The sequence below is a fragment of the Triticum aestivum genome, chromosome 7D (assembly GCF_018294505.1).
Source record: "Triticum aestivum cultivar Chinese Spring chromosome 7D, IWGSC CS RefSeq v2.1, whole genome shotgun sequence".
Taxonomy (NCBI): Eukaryota; Viridiplantae; Streptophyta; class Magnoliopsida; order Poales; family Poaceae; genus Triticum; species Triticum aestivum.
Window position 1 is genome coordinate 56955662 of NC_057814.1, and position 18884 is coordinate 56974545.

Sequence of the window (18884 nt, forward strand, 5' to 3'; positions counted from 1 at the left end):
ACTCAACGGTCCAGATTGTTTGGAATGATTTAGTTGCGTAAAAGTGTTGGTGTATGGTTTAGACCCTGGGGCCTCAGGGGTGTGGATAGGTCTCAGTCGACTTAACCAAGTCTCAATCAAGTGACATAACACATCATAAAAATAAAAAAAAAATCTTTTTTGCAGGAATCTCAATGAACGATCTCTCAGATATAGCATCGACGGAGACATAACCAAGTCTCACTACATTGAGATTTACCAAGACCGTTAGACTTTAAACCGTGCTTGGCATTACGCCGGATAAATCACAAGGGGCCACCCATTTGTCAATCAATTTGCGTTTCGGTTAATTCTTGCATGCCCGCTATTGCCCTTCGACCTCTGTCGACCCGAGCTCCCCACCTCCAGCTAAACCGCCATCCCGCCGTATCTGAGCCGGCACTGCCCTAGCCATCACTCTAAACACCTCCCCCAACCTCTACGGTGCCGGTACTGGTGACCCCAACCCCCTCCATCACAACTTCACAAGTACCCACACCGCTCAACCTCCGCCTCGGCTTTGCCAATGACTCCATGATCAGCAGCGGCATCCCCATCTCCGACTCGTTTCTCGAGTCGCCCTTACCAACGATGACACAGCCGGCCATGTCATTTCCGCCTCCGGCTCCACCTACCAAAATCAACTTACAGGCCTCCACTGGAGAATATCAAATGCATTATCATAATCCTATTTGTTGAATCGACCTTTTGTGTATTTTGGTGTTTGTTTGATCCCTTTTTTTACTACTTTTGCGGCTGATTTTCAACATCAGATTACAAAATAAGCACTTCACAAACTGAGCAGCGTAGCGTGCACTCATCTAGCTTATAATCAGCAGAGAAAGAGGTATAGCTATCTTCGTGATTATCGTTAAAATTCTACTGAGCAGTTACAACTTAGTACAAGCCCCACTGGAACCTTGATACACACTGAACTGAACTGTATTACAAATCGTAGCCATTCATTCTGAGTATATCTGTGAACCTGTGGTATTGTCCATCCGACCATTTTCGGATGCAGAGCAACCAAAGATGCATGGTAATATCACACCCTGGCACTATATTTCTAGTTCAGTTGTTGCAGGCAGTTGCTGTGCTCTGCATTTCCTTGCTGGTCGCAAACGACTTACCGCACCCGCACGTCTTCGTCGCGTTTGGGTTCTGGAAGTTGAAGCCGCCCCCAATGAGGGCGTCGCTGTAGTCCAGCTCCATTCCAAACATGAAGAGAAGGCTCTTTGGGTCGCAGACTGCAGGCACACAAAATATACTGTCTCATTAGAGTTCCAGTAGACCGTAGACCAGGTGGTTTGGCCTGATTAGGCAGAATGGGTTGTCACATGTACTTGTGATCAACAGCCTGTGGACTATTTTTTCAAGCCTTCAAGGATTTATTTGAACCGCAAAACTGTTACTCTAATCTCGAGCAGAAATGCAAATCAATGTCCTCTCAAACGTATATACAGTCAAGGCAAAGCAGTTACCTATTGTGAAACCCTCATACTCGATGACTGAATCGTCGGGGTTGGCGCTTCCTCGGCTCTCAAACTCCATGGTGTAAGACATGCCAGAGCATCCACCTTGTTTAACTCCAATCCTCAAACAGAGATCTTCATTCTTTTCGGACCTCATTCTATTCAGATGCTTCAAGGCCTTCTCTGTCAATGAGATAGCTGGTGCAATGCTACCAGGCGTTGCGGTCGCAGCTGCTGCAAAGTATGGTAAATGATTTTACTAAGTTGATGCTGAACAAAACCTGTCTGAAATTCTGCAGCATTTGCATAAAGCATTTAACATCCCGAAAATTGTAGGATATATCTGACTATCTAGTAGCCATCAAATCTTCGGTGTTTCCTCAACTGAATCCTTGCTCATGCAAGACAGATGAACTATGAGTGATGTAGGATGACTGGAAGGACCGGGTTATTGAAGCCAACTTCAATCTATGCCGAGATAATCGTGTTCACCAGTTGTGACACATTTCTAAAAATATACAAGTTTACAAGGGAAAAAACTTATAACGACAACATCTTTGCTTAATCCCCTTGGATGGATAGGAATCGTGCAAACAAGGCCTAAGTACCGAACTACTTATCTACTAACGACAGATACAGATAGCTAGATATATGCATACGGCATATCAGATATGGCTTATAATGATCAAACTGATGTATAATAATTACATTATTATCTATAAGTTTTATCTGGTACAAACAAACTCCAGAATACCACAGAGAAGAAAACAGAAACATGCCACACACGTACTCCCTCCGTTCCAAATTACTCGTCGTGGTTTTAGTTCAAATTACTCGTCGTGGTTTTAGTTCAAAATTTGAACTAAAACCACGACGAGTAATTTGGAACGGAGGGAGTAACTGCTTTCCCACCTGACAGGCTGATACTGCAACCAGAAGTAGGATTTCCTAGGAGCATGTGTCCGATCGACCCATGTTGTCTAAATTGTTTAATAGGGGTCGTGGACGGAAGATCTACAATTAGGATGGGGTCGCTCTGATTATAAGCCTAGTGGGGACAACCACTTTGCCACACAAGTTACTAGAAGGCAACTAACTTAGGCAATACAGGCAAGGCAACGCCATCAACTACGCACTCAGCAATCTCCCATCAACAATTTCCGGCTGCCTGAATCAAGATAGCGATGTGCGCTACAGCTACATCAAGATCAGCCCCTATGGCCATCGCTGCATATTTCTCACGGCAGGCAGCTACGCATCAATCCGGCTTCATTTTACCGGTTCTCGCAACAGAAGAAGTCTGGCAAGGGGATTCGATCCGAATCGTTCCAAGCTAAAACGCTCCAACGTATTTTCAATTTAAAAATATGCGTGGAGGAGAACATCTAACATCTGGTTTGACCACGGACCTGGAGGCGCGGAGGCGCGGAGGGAGACGGCGCGGGAGCCTCCGGCGCGGGCGGCGAAGCGGACCGAGGAGACAGGGGCGGAGGGCGAAGGGGAGACGGCGAGGTGGGGGCGCGCCGTGCCCGGGAGGCGGCCGAGGAGCGGGGGGGCCGTGGTGCCGGATGCGAGCGCCATGATTGGAAATTGGGTGGGGCTGGGGAGAGAGGGTGGGGGAAAGCAGCGACGACGACGCGGCCGAGAGAAAGAGAGGGAGGGAGCGAGGAAAGATCCTGTGGCTCGCGGGCCGCCCCGACTTTGGTGGCTTGTGGGCTCCGGGCTGTCTGCGGTCCACAATTATGTATTGTTTTCGAGATGGACTTTTATTTACTAACTTCTTTATTAAAGAGAATTTGAGTTGATTTACTATTTTTGTAACAACTATTTGACTTTATAGATTATAATAAAAAATGGTTAAAGACCCCCAAAATAACGGTACTCCCTGCGATCCTTAGCGTTACAAACCTAAGACAAGTAATATGAATCGGAGGGAGGATAATAGATCAAAACAACTTAAGAAAACTTGAACAACAATAAAAAAAAATTGGATAAAACTGAAAATTACACCAAGATCCGTTGAATCTGCGGGAGAAAGCCGGCACAAAAAGCTAGTACTTGAGTAGCCGCATGAGCCGTCCACTGAAGAGACGAGAACCTAAGACCGTTAGACACACAATTAAAGACATATCCCTTGCAATACATGTTTGTCAAATTATTGCTTTATCATTGCACTCCTGAAGAAGACCAAACACGCACGAAGCTGAAAGAACCACAAATCACAACAAACATCAAAGTGAACGCCAACACAAGAACATAACGTGTTCGGACAACAACCTACTCCCTCCGTTTGGAATTACTTGTCACAAAAATAGATAAAAATGGATGTATCTACAGCTAAAATACATCTAGATACATTCATTTCTTGGACGAGTAATTCCGAACGAAGGGAATACTAGACTAGGAGTCTTATCTAGAACTAAAGCGCTGCTAGCTCCATGAATAGAACTGAGAGACCTTTCCTTCATGTTATCTCGCGCTCCATCCTAGGGGTGCCGCCACCGCCACTGACGATAATGTGGGTTTAAACTCAAAAGGAAATCCATTTAGCAACATGTTAGGCATTTTATCTTTTGTAATTGGCACAAAATATTGCATCACTTGAAAATAAGGTCGTCCCACTTAGCATTCAGTAAGTCACAAATGTATAATATTTGAGTTGGTCATAAGCTAGGCCCCTATCTGGTGCGCCTTAGAAGTGCGCCATTACTAAAAAAAATTAAACCACATTTTTTTAGAATTGTTTTTTTCGTTTTTTCTTAATCTCGGGTCACTGTGGCTTAATCTCAGGTCAATATGCTTAATCTCAAGTCAAATCGCACTTCGTGGTCAAACTTCCCGGAAGGTCACCCACAGGCACTTGTTGATATATCTATCATATCAATCCTATTAAACCTTGTTGATGTCTAGGACTTTGTTCATGTTCATGAGTGTGATGAAATTTTGAAAAAATATTTCAAACTTCCCGGTCATATTACGTATCATATTTTGAAAAAAAAATCCAAATTTTTTTTAAACCAATTTTTTTCTGTTACTAGTGGCGCACCTAGCAAATGGTGCGCCACTAGTAAGTTTGAATTTTTTTTCATTTTCCCCCTCTAGATCTTAAAGGCCCTGTATCTTTCATTCAATTCGTATGTAACTTTTCGAGTAGATGATTTTTCATATAAAAAACTTTTTAATCCGAGTTCGTATGCAAAAGTTATGCACATTTTACTAAATTCCAGAGAGATTTTGCAAATAAAGTCGAAATTCATATTTGTAAATTTCTCAACAACTAGACCACATATCACATGAGAAACTTATTTTCTTTTATTTTTTTTACATTTCCATCATTTTCTTTTATTTTTTTTAAACTGAAAAGGCGGTCCGGGGGTGCATTTAGCACCAGTGTTACTAACGGCGCACCTGGTGTGTGGTGCGCCATTAGTAGTTTTGAAAAAACAAAATAAAAAAATTTGTTAGTAGTGGCGCACCATGGGATAGTGCGCCATTAGTAATATGTCAATAATGGCGCACCTGTATCTGGTGCGCCACTGCTATATAGCAGTGGCGCACCACATACATGGTGTGCCATTAATGTCCATATCAGCTATAGCCCTTTTCCTAGTAGTGACAAGCACGAGATGACATGCCGTCTTTAGGTGCGACTACATGGGGTATATATGAGGGCAGTACATGAGAGTCCTTGGAGGACAAGTAAATGAGTTATACTCGTACGCGTCGGTACCAATGCAAACGCCCACACCGTGTGTCCTACGTCTAGTCCAACACGGTACTAGAATTTGGATCATAATTTAATAATCTCCGCCTTGAGCCGAATTCCCTGGAGTAGTCGAAGAAAGTGAATAACTCCAGCCAAATCAGCATAAACAGATTGTGCGTCAAAGTCCATAGGAATAGTGAGAGATACCAACTAAGCCTGAGCAAAACTCAAACTTATTGGTAGGAACTGGCTTTGTCATCATGAGTACTTATCTTTCATACCTTCAAATCACCTTCAGCAACAACATCTCGAATATAGTTGTGACGACCCAAGACCGACGCTCCAGATGCCTTTCAGATATTTCATTGTTGTCGTGTGTTTTATTGTTTGTTGCATTTCATCATCGCATCATGCGCATTGCATCTGCATGTTTTTATAAAGCTTGCATTCGTTCATAGTGTTGGAGAACGTAGCAATAATTCAAAATTTTCTACGCATCACCAAGATCAATCTATGGAGTTTACTAGCAACGAGAGGGGAGGAGTGCATCTACATACCCTTGTAGATCGCGAGCGGAAGCGTTCAAGAGAACGGGGTTGATGGAGTCGTACTCGTCATGATCCAAATCACCGATGATCCAAGCGCCGAACGGACGGCACCTCCGCGTTCAACACATGTACGGAGCGGTGACGTCTCCCACGCCTTGATCCAGCAAGGAGGAGGGAGAGGTTGAGGAAGAAGGCTCCAACGGTAGCACGACGGCGTGGTGGTGGTGGAGTGACAGTTTCTCCGGCAGGGCTTCGCCAAGCACACGCGGAGGAGGAGAGGTGTTGGGGAGGGGAGGGGCTGCGCCTTGGGAAAGGTGTGGCTGCCCTCCCACCCCTTCACTATATATAGGGGCAAGGGAGAGGGGGCCGGCCCCCTTAGATCCCATCTGGTGGGAGGGGCGGCGGCCAGGGGAAGGTGGCTTGCCCCCCAAGCAAGGGGGGCGCCCCCCTTTAGGGTTCCCCCCAAACCCTAGGCGCATGGGCCCTAGGGGGGTTTGGCGCCCAGCCCACTTAGGGCTGGTTCCCTTCCACCTACAGCCCATAAGGCCCTCCGGGGCAGGTGGACCCCCGGAACCCCTTCGGTGGTTCCGGCACAATACCGGCATACCCCCGAACACTTCCGGTGACCGTATGGTGACTTCCCATATATAAATCTTTACCTCCGGACCATTACGGAACTCCTCGTGACGTCCGGGGTCTCATCCGGGACTCCGAACAACATTCGTTAATCACATACAAACCTTCCTTATAACCCTAGCGTCATCGAACCTTAAGTGTGTAGACCCTACGGGTTCGGGAATTATGCAGACATGACCGAGACACCTCTCTAGCCAATAACCAACAGCGGGATTTGGATACCCATGTTGGCTCCCACATGTTCCACGATGATCTCATCAGATGAACCACGATGTCGAGGATTCAAGCAATCCCGTATACAATTCCCTTTATCAATCGGTACGTTACTTGCCCGAGATTCGATCGTCGGTATCCCAATACCTCGTTCAATCTCGTTACCGGAAAGTCACTTTACTCGTTCCGTAATGCATGAGACTAAGTTACGTTGTGACGTTTGGTACAACCAAAGCATTCCTACGGTGTTCGGGAGTTGCACGATCTCATGGTCTAAGGAAATGATACTTGACATTAGAAAAGCTTTAGCAAATGAACTACACGATCTAGTGCTATGCTTAGGATTTGGGTCTTGTCCATCACATCATTCTCTTAATGATGTGATCCCGTTATCAATGACATCCAATGTCCATGGTCAGGAAACCGTAACCATCTATTGATCAACGAGCTAGTCAACTAGAGGCTCACTAGGGACACGTTATGGTCTATGTGTTCACACATGTATTACGATTTCCGGATAACACAATTATAGCATGAACAATAGACAATTATCATGAACAAGGAAATATAATAATAACCATTTTATTATTGCCTCTAGGGCATATTTCCAACACGTAGTTGCCGTGCCCCCCCCCCCTTGCCTTCGTTGACCGTTCCGAGACCATCTAGGTTTTTTGAGTCCCTCTTGTCTGGCCGCATAATCTCTCTGCACAGTGCACAGACCCCTCGCGTGCGCGTCCGAAACTTCCCCAAACTTGAACCGGGTTGTCGTAACCGATGGGTCCGGATCATCCCCGAACATCCGTAAAATATCTTCGCCTTTTTGTTCGGACTTCCCTAACATTTTTATCTCGGACCATCCGGTTACGATCGGAGGGACCTAACCACCCCAAACTTATCTGATTTGCTATAAACACTGAGCAACCCTAGTTTCTAGGGAAGATGTCCCATCCATCCTCCTGCCCACCGCCACCTACCTACCTTCTCTCTCTCGGGATCCATCCCGCCGCCACCTGGTCTCCCCTTGATTCCAACACCGACCAATCCCCATCGGATTCCATCGATCCAACCAGAAACTCCCCTCGATCTCCACCTACACCCCCATCCTGCCCCGCCTCGAGCCAGGAGCTCGTCCACGACCCCGAGCCACTTCTCCCACCGGCAACCGAAGCCACCGACCAGGACCCCGTCGTCCTCCAGCAGCAACCAGGAGCTCAAGCTCCCTTCTCTCGGTCCATGGCGCCCTCGCCACGAGCACGCAGGACCGCGCCCTTCCTCCCTGCTCTTCCTTCCCTTTCTCTATTTCTTCACCTTTCCTCGAGTTAATTGCACAGAAGTACCACAATTGAGACATCACATGCAGATTGGTACCACGATTGCTAATTTTTACGTGTCAGTACCAACATTGGTCCAGGTTTTTGCAAAAAAGGCTAAAAGGCTGATTTATACGCATTGACAGTGTACCTGACTGTTGGGGCCCGTCTGTCAGGTGCCGACGTGACATATTTTTTGCAAAAAAACCCCTTGCTTTATACATAATCACATAAATACCCGTTATTTTTGCGAAAAAAATGTTAATGTGAGAGACTTTTTTTTTTGTTCGGACTTGTTTGAAAGTTTCCAACGAACTGGACAAATAAATAAACTAAACAAAAAATCGCCCGCGCCAGGTTTCGAACATGCGACCTGCAGCACATAGGCGGACCGCGCTAGCCACCAGGCCACAACGAAGCTTGCGTTAGGCTATAGGCGGGTCGTCTTTATATTATAGTAGACACGCTGGGCTGGCGGCCGAGCCCAGCGCGTCTGCGTGCCGTGAATTACTTATTTTTTAATCATAATATCAATACATTTTTTTGCGATTACATATTAGTGCACTAAAATAGTGCAACTTTTATTAATACTTACTAAACATTTTTTTAGATAGGCTTCAATACATGATGAACATGTTTTCGAATTTGCATGAACATTATCTTAATGTACGTTGAGCACCTTTTCTGCGTATAGTGATCATTTTTCAATGCTTGATGAACTTTACTTTGCAAACAGTGAGCATTTTTTAATATATTGAACTTTTGGGTTGAACATTTTTGTAATTTAGGTTGAACATTTTTTTAATATATACGATGAACATTTTTGTAATTTAGGTTGAACACTTTTTAATATATACGATGATCATTTTTGTAATATAGGTTGAACATTTTCTTAATACATGATGAATTATTTTGACAATGTGTATTTGAGAAAATGTTCAGCATGTTTTAGAAACTTATTGCGTAAATCCTAAAAATAAGCGAAAACCAAAAACAAAAATAAAGCATAATAAGATAAATAAATAGAAAAGAAATCTGGGCGAACGAGCCCAGCACGCGCGTCAGTAAAACGCGAAACGAAAAAACAATTACAGGCTTTGGCTGGCCCAACCACCGGCCAGCCTTCGTTTGCTGTATAAAGAAAATCCTGCCTGGACAGTAATATGACCAGCCCTTTGGCCTGGTGGCTAGCACGCTCCGCCTACCTGCTGCAGGTTCGAAACCTGGCGCGCGCGAATTTTTGTCTCACGTTAACATTTTTCCCTAAAAATAACGGGTATTTATGTGATTACGTATAAAGTAAGGGGGTTTTCTGCAAAAAAAATGCCACGTCGGCACCTGACAGACGGGCCCCAACAGTCAGGTACATTGTCAATACGTATAAATCAGCCTTTTAGCTTTTTTGCAAAAACCTGAACCAATATTGGTACTGACACGTAAAAATTAGCAATCGTGGTACCAATCTGCATGTGATACCACAATTGTGGTACTTCTGTGTAATTAACTCCCTTTCCTCGCTCATCTCTCTCTGTTGCCTCTCCACGGCAGACGGCACACCATGGCCGGCCTCTTCTTTCGATCCGTCGCCGTGCCTTCGTCTCCTTCAAGCAGCAGCAGCCCCGTGCGCCTTCGACCACGCCTGACCACCGAGCCGCCTGCCTCGTCCTCCCCTGTGCCGCGTCACCGCGGGGCTCCCGCTCGGGAGGAGCACCCGAGCACGCCCGGCGCCGCATCGACCACGACCAGACCATGCCCCTGCTTCCTTCTCTCTCCCTTCGGTTCTCTCTCTCCCTCTGGTCTCTCAAACTCTCTTGCTTTCTCTGTTCCACGGGACGCCATGGGGGCACCTCGCTCGAGCTCCGCCTCCGCTTCTGGTTCGCCGCCGCTGCCGCCCCCCCGCGCCTCAATTCCGTCCCCGCGTCGTCCCTGCACCGGCGCCGTCCAAGCCCGTTCCCGGCCAGATCCGGATCCGTCCCCCTCGTCCATCCACGTGTTGCCGGAGGTCGCCGCCGTGCCCTGCATCCCGCAACGGCATCGCCAACCGCCGTCCCCTGCTTCACGAACGAGACGGCCAGCGCTGCCCCCTCGTTGACTTGGTCCAGCGCCAGCGTGGACGAGTGCCGCGTCGCCCGCGCGAGCCCTCCTCTGCTTCGCCTTCGCCGTGGGCCGCCAGATCCACCGACCGGCCTCAAGGCCCGATGTGAGCAGCTCCCCCGCGCCCTGGGCCAGATCTCAGTTTCGGCCCGTGTCATGTTTTTTTCCCTGGACGATTTTGCCAATTATCCAGTGAATTACTGTTTTACAGAGAAACCCTCATTGTTCATGCATATCATAACTCACAAACCGTGCATCGGATTAAAATGTTTTATATATGCAAAATGCTTAGATTTCCATCTAGGTTCATAATATGCTGATTTCATCTATGTTAAAAATGTTTAAACATGTTGTTTGCATAAATTACATGCCAAAATGGTTTATTTAATAACTAAATAACCGTAGCTCGGAATTAAATAAATTTTATATGTAATTGGGGTGGAAAAATGCATAAATTAACATGGTAGCATTACTTTGCATGTATAACAACTCTAAAATTGTGTATAGGGCAGAACAGTACTGAATTCGAAAATTGCTCATGTGGATTTTCCGGAATTGTTGTTTGTTGTTTTCGGCCTCATTTAAATTGCCTAGATAGGTAGATTTATTATGCTTCACCTCTTGCCATGTTAACCAACATTTAATATTGTTGTGTACATTAGCGAGAGAGAACTAAATAAATGAATGTGGTGTTTCATCAATATAGCTCCACTTAACTTGTAGTATTGTTTGTTGCACTTTGCCATGCCATGCCTCATTAAACCGGACATGCATCATACTTGGTTGTGCATCATGCCATGTCTATGCTAGCTTATTTACCATGTCGTATGCTTCTTTCCGGTTGTGCTCCTTCTCGATAGTTTCGGCTTCGTTGCGATTGTGAGGATTCGTTCGACTACGCTCGTTCGTCTTCTTCATGGATTTGGTCGTCTTCCTAGCGGGATTTCAGGCAAGATGGTCATTATCCTGGATACCACTACTATCTTTGCTTTGCTAGTTGTCTCGATGCTATTGCTATGTCGCGCTACCTACCACTTGTTTATCACGCCTCCCAAATTGCCATGATAAGCCTCTAACCTTTCCACCATCAAAGAAAAAAGTTGTTTGGCTATGTTACCGCTTTACTCAGCCCCTCTTATAGTGTTGCTAGTTGCAGGTGCAGTTGCAGATTGTTCCATGTTGGGACATGGATATCATGGGATATCACAATATCTCTTACTTAATTAATGCATATATATACTTGGTAAAGGATGGAAGACTCGGCCTTTTGCCTGGTGTTTTGTTCCACACTTGCCGCCCTAGTTTCCGTCATACCGGTGTTATGCTCCTTGATTTTGCGTTCCTAACACGGTTGGGGTTTATGGGCCCCCCTTGACAGTTCGCTTTGAATAAAACTCTTCCAGGAAGGCCCAACATTGATTTTACCATTTGCCTAATAACAACTAAAACTTGCATAGGAACTTTCTGGACCCCGAGGACTTAATTAACAACCCCGGACCAGTGCTCCTCATGAGTGTTGGTCCAAACTAGAGCCACTTGTGGCGCCACCTGGGGCAACTCGGGTTTTTGGCTGTCGTACGTAGTGTTCATCCGATCGTGGCCTGAGACGAGATACGCGTGGCTACTATCAGTGCATCGGCACGTCGGGAGGTCTTGCTGGACTTGTTTTACCATTGTCGAAATGTCTTGTGAACCGGTATTCCGAGTTTGATTGGGTTGTTCCGGGAGGAGGATTTTCCTTTGTTGATCGTGAGAGCTTGTCGTGGGCTAAGTTGGGACACCCCTGCAGTGTTTAATCTTTCGGAAGCCGTGCCCGCAGTTATGTGGCAGATGGGAGTTTTTAATATCCGGTTGTAAAGAATTTGACACCAGATATGAATTAAAACACACCAACTGCGTGTGTAACCGTGACTGTCTCTTTTCGAGTGAGTCGAGAAGAGAACACGGTGGGGTTATGTTTGAACGTAAGTAGTTCAGGATCACTTCTTGATCATTACTAGCTTGCGACCATTTGCGTAGTTTCTCATCTTACTCTTGTATTCGTAAGTTAGCCATCATACAATGCTTAGTCGCTTGCTGCAACCTCACCACTTATCCTTTCCATACCCATTAAGCTTTGCTAGTCTTGATACCCATGGTAATGGGATTGCTGAGTCCTCGTGGCTCACATATTACTACAACAACAGTTGCAGGTGCAGGTATGATCCGACGTGAGAGCGATGCTTGCTTGTTTTCGAGTCCTTCTGCTTCTTCTTCGATCAGGGGATAGGTTCCTGGTCGGCAGCCTGGGCTAGCAGGGTGGATGTCGTTTGAGTTTCTGTTTGTGTTTCGTCCGTAGTCGGATGTTGTTCTCATGTATGATGTTTTGATGTATTCTTTTGCCACTGGTATGCCCTTTGTATGTATCCCCATCTATTATGTAATGGTACGATGTAATGATATCCACCTTGCAAAAGCGTCTTCAATATGCGGCTCTATCCTTGTTGGGACCTTCGAGTTCCTCTCGGATAGGATCGCATATTGGGCGTGACAATAGTGATATCTGACATCAATGTGCTTTGTTCTCTCATGATACATTGGATTCTTTGTAAGATATGTAGCACTTTGACTGTCACTAAATACGGAGGGCAAGATGAATCTCCACAAAGCTCAGTATATAAATCTTTCAACCAGATAGCTTCTTTGCATGCCTCCGAAATAGCCATATACTCGGCATCAGTAGTGGAACAAGCCACAATAGACTGCAAAGTTGCTCTCCAACTCCCAGCACAACCACCAATGGTGAAAACATAACCTGTGAGCGATCTTCTCTTATCCAAATCACCAGCAAAATCAGAATCAACAAAACCAACAAGTCCATCTCTAGTTTTCCCAAATTGTAGATAAGCATTAGAAGTACCTCGCAAGTATCTGCAAATCCACTGAACTGCTTTCCAATGCTCTTTTCCAGGATTAGTCATGTATCCACTGACAACACTCAATGCATATGATAAATCCGAACGAGAATAAACCATGGCATACATAAGTGAACCAACTGCACTGGAATAGGGAACTCTAGACATGTACTCAATATTGGCATCTGACTTAGGACATAAGGCTGATGATAATTTGAAGTGTGCAGCTAACGAAGTACTCATCGGCTTGGCATTATGCATGTTAAAACGACGAAGAACCTTATCAATGTATCCTCTCTGACTTAGATATACTTTTTCAGACGGTCTATCTCTGGATATTTCCATGCCAAGTATTTTCTTTGCTGCACCCAAATCCTTCATCTCAAATTCATTACTCAATTGCTTCTTTAGTTCATTAATCTCTGGCATACTCTTTGCAGCAATTAGCATATCATTAAAATAAAGGAGCAAATAAATAACTGAACCATTGACACTTTTCAAATGAACACAGCTATCATAATTAGACCTTTTGAAACCTTGAGAGAGCATAAAAGTGTCAAATCTCCTGTACCACTGTCTAGGGGATTGCTTCAATCCATAAAGAGATTTCTTTAACTTACAGACAAGCTTTTCTTTTCCAGGAATAATAAAATCTTCCGGTTGTTCCATATAAATATCCTCTTCTAATTCTCCATGTAAGAATGCAGTTTTAACATCCAATTGTTCAAGCTCAAAATCATTCATGGCAACAATACTAAGTAAAGTGCGAATAGAGCTATGCTTCACAACAGGAGAAAAGACTTCGTTATAGTCAATACCTGGAATTTGACTGTAACCTTTAGCAACTAACCTTGTTTTATATATTGTCTCATCATTAGGAGAAACATCTTCTTTCCTCTTGAAAACCCACTTGCAACGAATAGGTTTCTTCTCTCTAGGTAATTTTACTAAATCCCAAGTGCCATTCTTTTCAAGTGATTCCATCTCATCATGCATAGCAGCCATCCACTTATTACTATTACCAGAAATAATAGCCTCGGAATATGAAGAAGGCTCAGCATTACCTTCAATTTCTTCTGCAACAGATAAAGCAAAAGAAACATATTGCACTCTTCAATTAACCTGTCAGGTTTATTAATAACCCGCCTAACTCTGTCACATGCGAGATTCCAACTGGGTGGAACAATAGGCTGATTTGGAGTGACATGTTCATCATCAACGATCGGTTCATCATGTGCATCAACATTTTCATTACCGGATGTATCACCTGAATCAATAACATGCTCCACCTGATAGTTGCTCTTCACTCTCAACAGGAACATTAGTAAATGGAACGTCATGTAACATAGTTGTTTCATTAAAGATAACATTTCTGCTAATAACAACCTTCTGGTTTTCAGGATTCCATAATTTAAAACCTTTAACACCAGACTTATAACCAAGAAAGATGGGTTTGGATGCAATCTTGTCTTTCCTGTCATATCGTTCCTTCCTTCCACTCGTTTCATCATTTGTATTAGGTCATTTTACATTCCTGAAAATATTATCCTATTCCTTTTCTGTATGTCCTCCCCTTTGTTCTCACCCCGTCCTTCTGTTTGTTCGGTTTTTATCCATTGTTCCTGTTCACCTTCTTCTTCTTTGCTCCATCTCGTCCATTGTCACGATGCAATATTCTTCGCCTTTCTTCCTCTCCTACGCTTCGTTCCTTCGGCTACCTTCATCATCTTTGTCCACTGTCACAATTTTTTATACTATTTCACAACATAACATATTTTTCTTTCTTTTTTGCATGGATCAAATTTGAATTTCACTTCTGTGAAATTACAAATTACAAGAAGGTGCCACTTGCAAAAGCAACCATTCCTGATTTCAGAAGCCCACCACCACCCTCCACCTAAAGTGACACATCACCATCTGAACTAAAAGCTTGCAGATACTAGTCCAAATCAGGTCATGAAGCAACCCAGCAAATATGGTTTCATTAGTAAAACTGCAAAAGCGATAAGCCCATACATAACAAAGGTCAAAGCCAGACAACAAACGGATGGTTCCGGTATGCAGACAGGCAAAACTTCGATCCTCACTGATGCTTTACAAACTTGTATTTGTATAATTATGCAGCCAATTGTATCATACTCGGTTCAAAGATATCACCAAAGCCCAGTTCATGAACAAAAGGAAAAGAAAAATAACTCCATTCACTTGCTTCAGTTAGCTCCAGCTCATGACGCATGGTTGAGCATTTGTCGTCTCACAACGCGATTTGCCTAGGAAAAAAAAGGAGAATAGACCATCACTGGAATTGTAAAGGAATTGCAGTAACCATGTATGTACTCTTCAGTGGGTCATTGGATTACTTGAAGGTGGCAAGCGGTGATCCTGCGGTCCTGAAGTAGTCAGAAAGATCGATATTCAGGTCATCGTACATGCTCAGGAATGGATGAACCTGGACGTCGAGGCAACAGATAGAAGAATTGGATCAAGATCAGTCAGCCAACTAATGATGCTTTCAAAAGTACATACAAAAATGGGAAGCAAACAGAATTTTCCTTACTGATAGGGTTTGGGCAGATGACCTATCTGCAGCATTTTTTTGGATACTGAAATCCAAAAAAACAATAAAAAAACAGATATTAGCCTTCTTTTGGACACTGATGTTCCACAAATAAATAAATAAATAAAAGATCAAATAATCTGCCCACAGATGAGATGAGACAAAAACAAAAAATATCTGGAAGTTCAGATAATACGTGTCCGCAAACATATAATGGTACTGTACCTAAGCTCATACTTTAGAGCTCTAGATCTAAAAATTGCAAATATTGCCCGAGTAACATTGATTAACAAAGGGGGTTCAATGGAGAAGCACAAATACCAAGCAGAAATGAATGAACAGAACTCTGGTGAAAACTGGTCTGATGGTGCAGAAGGTGATGGTTGGTCGACAACAGCTTCAAGAAGTTCATAAAAGCTTTCACGAGGAGGATATGGGAAATTGCCAGTGGCACATTCCAGCATAACTAGGCCCAAGCTCCAGATATCACTCAGATGACCATGTTTCTGCCCACTGATTCTTTCAGGCTGTCAAGAGTATACATTTTACATTGGTTAGCTGAAACAAAAAAATTGATGAACATCTTTTCATGCCACACTGGAAGACATGTCTACATAATTTAAACAAACTTTCACTCACCGCCATGTAGTTAAATGTGCCAGTAAATGTATCTCGCTGTGCAGAAGAACTAGAAATGATGGCACTAACACCAAAATCTGATATCTTTACTTCACCCCTATGATTTATCAATATATTCGATGGTTTCAGATCTCGGTGTATAACGCGCTTCTCGTGATGCAAGTACATCAGCCCTTTCAACACCTGCATGAGGAAGTTGCAATTGTCGATTGAAAAGGTCTATTTCATCTTGAGGCGACATTCTGATAGCCGAAAAAGGAAGAAGGGGAAACTTTGTGGTTGATTATGTGACATTTCACTGGCCTGCTTACAAATTGCAGCAAGGTAGGCCTCAGGAACGGTTCTAACAGCCTTGAGGAAATCAGCGAGAGAGCCACCATCCATATACTCCAAAGCAATAGAAATAACACCATTGACATAGAAACACTGATAGCATGTGACAACATACTGGCACTGTGTAAACAAGCTTATTTTCAACTCCTGGGCCATCTGCTTGCGTATGCTTTCCTGAATATTGAGCTGTATAACCTGCAGACATGACAACAGTGCAGCAATGGAGGTGAAGACCCTTTGTAACATATATAGGTAAAATAGCAGAGAGGATAGTTACAGTCACCACCATAATTTTGTAACGAAAAAAGTCGAAGGAACCAAAAATACATAGCAAACATATAAAGAAAAAAACATCAAATAATGTATGTTTGGGACAATACCTTGAGAGCAAAAAACTGGCCAGTCCATTTGTGGCGCACCAACTGCACGGTTCCGCTATTACCTTTCCCGATCACTTTGATTGAATCTAGATCGTCTATGCTCAACTGATGATTATTATCCAACGGCTTGATAGGAGGAGCCTAGAGAAGTCGAGTATGTCAACAGAAAGAAGGTGAGACCCAGACTAGATGAATGAAGAGTTATAACAAGTTAAGGACAAGAATGCAACTAGACAATTCCCACACAGAAAATGGAGCACTCTTCCACAGCATTTCCGGATAAATATGAGCAACCACTGGATGCATGATAAATGGCATCAGTAATAAACTGCATAGGCGGATATCCCCACATGAAAGATGACCGCATGTATTCCACCACCTAAGGGAAATAAAATAAATCCTAAATAGTAGTACTCCCATCATTTTTCCTAAGACGTTATTCTGAAATTGGTGGATAGGAAACCCCTCCTCCCTACCCTCTGATCCAATCAGACCTCCCAATTTTTTCTGCTCGTGTATACAAGGCCACTATAAAAAATATTCCCTCCATTCCTAAATATAAGTCTTTTTAGAGATTTCTATATGGACTACATATGGATGTATATAGACGTATTTTAGAGTGTAGATTCACTCATTTTGTTCCGTATGTAGTCTATATTGGAATCTCTAAAAAAGACTTATATTTAGGAACGGAGGGAGTACAGTTTACATCTATACAAGGCCGCCATCTCTTCTTGAGAAGAAATGATTAGATTTTTGCCTGAATGGCTGGTCTGAAAGAGGGGACATAATAATTTTTGACGGAAATAAAATAAAATTAAAATTAATGATAGTGCATATCATTATTTTTCCTAAATCGTTCTTCTGAAAGGGTAACCAGGGGAGGACAGGAACCCCCTGCTGGGCACCTGCCGCTAATCCAATCACGCGACCGGAAAGAAATTTAAAATCTGTTGATGGCATCAACGGAATTACAAAAAACAGTACGGGCTGCACCAATCTGCGAGGCAGGTCCAGCCCTACGCGTCTAGGACAAGACGGGCTGGGGAATTTTAATTTTCAATCTAGGGGGTGCCTGCCCGGGTTGAGTGTGGTTGGTTGGTTTACCTCGCCTTCCTCGCTCTGCGGGACGATGCGGAGGCCGTCCTTGTTGACGAGCAGGTCGCCGTCCTTGAACGTCCCGCTCTGCGTCCTGCCCCCCGGACCACGGCCGCCGCGAAACCAAACCAATCAGCACGACGGAACGCGTCCACGAAGAACAAAACAAACGAAGGAGGGAGGGGGATTGCTTACAGGAACTTGCCGATGGTGGAGTCCTGGGAGGGCAGCGCGAGCTTTCCCGGCTTCTTCATCGGCTTCGGCGGCGGCCGGCGGCCGGCTCGCTCGTGGACGGGCGGACGGCCGGAGCTTGCTAGGTGGCCTCGGAGGAGGGGACGCGGAGGGAAGGTGGGGGGGAGAAAAACGGCGGGTGGGGGTTGTTCTGCTTTGCTGAATTGCCGCGCTGCGCTGGGCTGGTGACGACTGACGAGCGACGAGTCTTGGTCCACCTCGTCTGTCTGCACTTTGACCTTTCTTCGCTGTCAAATTGCGCATTACGGTGCCCACGTAATTCCATGGATTAAATGGCTGGCGTAACGGGGACAATACTCGATGACAGTGTAGACGGTACACCAGAGGAATTATAACAAGGCGTGCGTATACGACTCGGCGCGCTACAGGTCGCCGGTGGTGCGAGTGCCATGGCAAGCAGGGAAGAGGGAAGGGTAGCTCTCACGCCGCCTCACCACCCAATTTGGGAGGCGCACACATGCCCACTACCCACCCCGGCCACATGGAAATACCGTGGAAAATGCGAGCCCCGGCTCCTCCTCTCCTGTCCTCTCCGCCGAGTTGAGCCATCCCTATCATCATCAATTCATCATCAACCAAGATGTAAACATTAAAGGCTAAACCGGCTACATGCAAATCTTGTCTGCGTATACATGGCAAGCCCAGTGCCAAGAGATGCTCAGCTCACCTTCGAAAAGCTCAACCATAATTTCTACTGCATTTTCATGCTTATTATTTTTAAAGATGGGTGG

General features: G+C 44.6%; 2 protein-coding genes across 3 annotated transcripts; both read right to left on the minus strand.

The window, feature by feature from the left end:
* Nucleotides 1-850: 850 nt before the first annotated feature.
* LOC123164643 (uncharacterized protein slr1417) lies at nt 851-3188 on the minus strand. Of its 2 annotated transcripts, none has more exons than XM_044582187.1 (3): nt 2900-3188; nt 1500-1724; nt 851-1265 (listed from the first exon to the last, which is right to left on the minus strand). In XM_044582187.1, the coding sequence occupies exons 1-3, from the start codon at nt 3069-3071 to the stop codon at nt 1090-1092; spliced, it is 573 nt and encodes a 190-aa protein (XP_044438122.1). In that variant the 5' UTR covers nt 3072-3188; the 3' UTR covers nt 851-1089. The 2 variants fall into 2 exon arrangements, with proteins under 2 accessions (XP_044438122.1, XP_044438123.1); XM_044582188.1 differs by having other exon boundaries at nt 1500-1721; nt 2900-3168.
* Nucleotides 3189-14929: 11741 nt separating this feature from the next.
* Nucleotides 14930-18689, minus strand: LOC123164761 (mitogen-activated protein kinase kinase 2). Its single transcript, XM_044582319.1, has 9 exons — nt 18097-18689; nt 17911-17995; nt 16804-16944; nt 16394-16618; nt 16091-16273; nt 15773-15978; nt 15452-15497; nt 15255-15343; nt 14930-15164 (listed from the first exon to the last, which is right to left on the minus strand). The coding sequence occupies exons 1-9, from the start codon at nt 18153-18155 to the stop codon at nt 15149-15151; spliced, it is 1050 nt and encodes a 349-aa protein (XP_044438254.1). The 5' UTR covers nt 18156-18689; the 3' UTR covers nt 14930-15148.
* Nucleotides 18690-18884: the final 195 nt, after the last annotated feature.

Bases quoted from the DNA above. Each gene is read 5' to 3' on its own strand.
- LOC123164643 (XM_044582187.1), bottom strand. From the start codon at position 3,071: ATGGCGCTCGCATCCGGCACCACGGCCCCCCCGCTCCTCGGCCGCCTC. The intron at 1,725-2,899 runs GTCCGTGGTCAA...CATACTTTGCAG, and splicing joins CCGCGCCTCCGCGCCTCCAG to CAGCTGCGACCGCAACGCCT. The intron at 1,266-1,499 runs GTAACTGCTTTG...GTGTGCCTGCAG, and splicing joins GTATGAGGGTTTCACAATAG to TCTGCGACCCAAAGAGCCTT.
- LOC123164761 (XM_044582319.1), bottom strand. From the start codon at position 18,155: ATGAAGAAGCCGGGAAAGCTCGCGCTGCCCTCCCAGGACTCCACCATC. The intron at 16,945-17,910 runs GTAAACCAACCA...CGACTTCTCTAG, and splicing joins CGCAGAGCGAGGAAGGCGAG to GCTCCTCCTATCAAGCCGTT. The intron at 16,274-16,393 runs GCCAGTGAAATG...TTCCTCATGCAG, and splicing joins TTGCTGCAATTTGTAAGCAG to GTGTTGAAAGGGCTGATGTA.